Source organism: Terrapene carolina, unplaced genomic scaffold (assembly GCF_002925995.2).
Source record: "Terrapene carolina triunguis isolate 2854851 unplaced genomic scaffold, T_m_triunguis-2.0 Scaffold173, whole genome shotgun sequence".
Lineage (NCBI taxonomy): Eukaryota > Metazoa > Chordata > Testudines > Emydidae > Terrapene > Terrapene triunguis.
In genome coordinates this window covers 723015-724763 of record NW_020664524.1, presented here as the reverse complement: position 1 = coordinate 724763, position 1749 = coordinate 723015, and the positions used below count along the sequence as shown (strand labels likewise).

At 44.3% G+C, this 1749-nt stretch overlaps 1 protein-coding gene across 1 annotated transcript in view; it reads left to right on the top strand.

Moving 5' to 3' along the window:
* The first annotated feature begins 226 nt into the window (after positions 1 to 226).
* LOC113406976 (anterior gradient protein 2 homolog) overlaps positions 227 to 1749 on the top strand; it is a 5391-nt gene continuing 3868 nt past the window's right edge. Inside the window, exon 1 of the mRNA XM_026653961.1 lies at positions 227 to 362. Coding sequence (XP_026509746.1) covers positions 227 to 362 — 136 coding nt within the window. The remainder of the gene's footprint in view (positions 363 to 1749) is intronic.

Genomic DNA, 1749 nt, shown 5'->3' with positions numbered 1-1749 from the left:
GATGGAGACCCAAGATCCTGTTGGGTTATTCATAATCATTTGCTCCAACAATAAGCAAACAAGGTGCTTTGACCAGAAACAATGCTTCCTGAGTAACTTCTGCTGAAGTGAGGTGTCCATGAGACATGGCTTATAGGCATTTCAAAGTTGTATTGTCTTACGCGGAAGCTGTCTAAAGATTTTCTCTCTTAACACTAGACACTTCTGAATTTACTTTCCAGAAAACATGCACTCCTTTCAGTTACTGTGTTCTCTCCTCCTCTGCAATGCCCTGGTGGTAGCTGCCCAGAGAAAACTACAGAAGGTCCCGGAGCAGGAGGAGAACATCACACGGATAAGGATGCCTCAAACTCTCTCCCGAGGTGAGATGGTGAAGTCTCTGAGCAAAGCATTTATCTGTCTTAGCATTTCCATGTGAGGCCCATCCACATAACTTCTGGGCATCTTACCTTCGCAAAAATAATGTATAAACATGAATATCACCCATGCACCCTGGTAGTCAAATGATTTCTGTTGCTTCCCAATAGTTACAGTCAGTGGCTTCCCTCACTGCCATTCAGAAATATAGTCCCAAACCATTACTTAAAGAGGTGCACTTTGATTGGGCCCTGAAGGCCAGTAAATCCTGCCTTTGGCCCTTGGGGAGGTTGGGACATCTTCCACAGCTTTCAGCTTGTACGGGACTACAATGCTTCCAGACCCAAATTTGGATGGGCTGTGAAGGGGAGGGAGCGGAGTCTGAAGTTGCTCACCCTGTCCCAAGTTGCTGGGTGCCATTCAACTACTTAGAGGTTAAGCTCAATGTAGGCAGGAAGCAGCCGCAAACATAGCCTTCTGCCAGCAGGTTCAGCTGTGCCATCCCCTCCTGCCCATCTTGGCAGGCTGATGTCCGCAGCTATGGCTCCTGACTGCAGCCAGCTCCACTCTTCCTTCCGAGCTGCTCCTCTGCTGAGAGTCAGGGCAGCATCTTTCCTTCCTAGGGGCCAGGCACAAGGCCAGGAACCAGGAGGAAGAGGACAGCAATATTTGTAGAGTGAAAATCATGAGTTTTAGTATCCAGCCCCCAACTGTTTATGGGTTTGATCCTCAGCTGTCCTAAACTGATGTAGCTCCATTGACTCCAGGTGGATTAACTTGTTTTGCACTAGCTGTGGGACTGGGCCTACATATAGAATGTGGAAAATCCCAAGTTTTGAAAAGTATTGTGTAGATTTTTGATAACCTGCTTCTGTTGTTAGATTTCTTAAATGTTCTTCAAAGTTGGGTGTGTATCTAATCACTAAAGCACAACTGTCCTGTAAAATGTAGACGTTTGGAAATATTGAAATAATGTATATTTGGGTAATTGTCATGTAAGTGATCAAAGGAATATACCTGATTGGTCTTATCAAGAAAACGAGTAAATCTAGTAAGACCACAAAGGTCCCAGTCTTCACATAGACACACACAGAGGGGAAAAAAAGGATTATTACAAAAAGGGAGACAAGGATGAGATTGGAAGGCATTTATGAATTGTGGCAACTCTTGTTCCTATGCCCATTGTATGCTAAGTAAATGGGTTAATTATTGTATGTGGAAGTTAGACCATAGAAGAAAAAGATGTATGGAATGGGGCCATCCTCCATGAAAGGAGGTGTTTTAAATGAAGGGATAATGGGTAGTTTAGTGTTTGTGAAAAGGGGGTACAGATACCTGAGGGTATCATCTAGTAGAACAAAAGCATGTGTGTTACTGAACCATGTGAGTGGC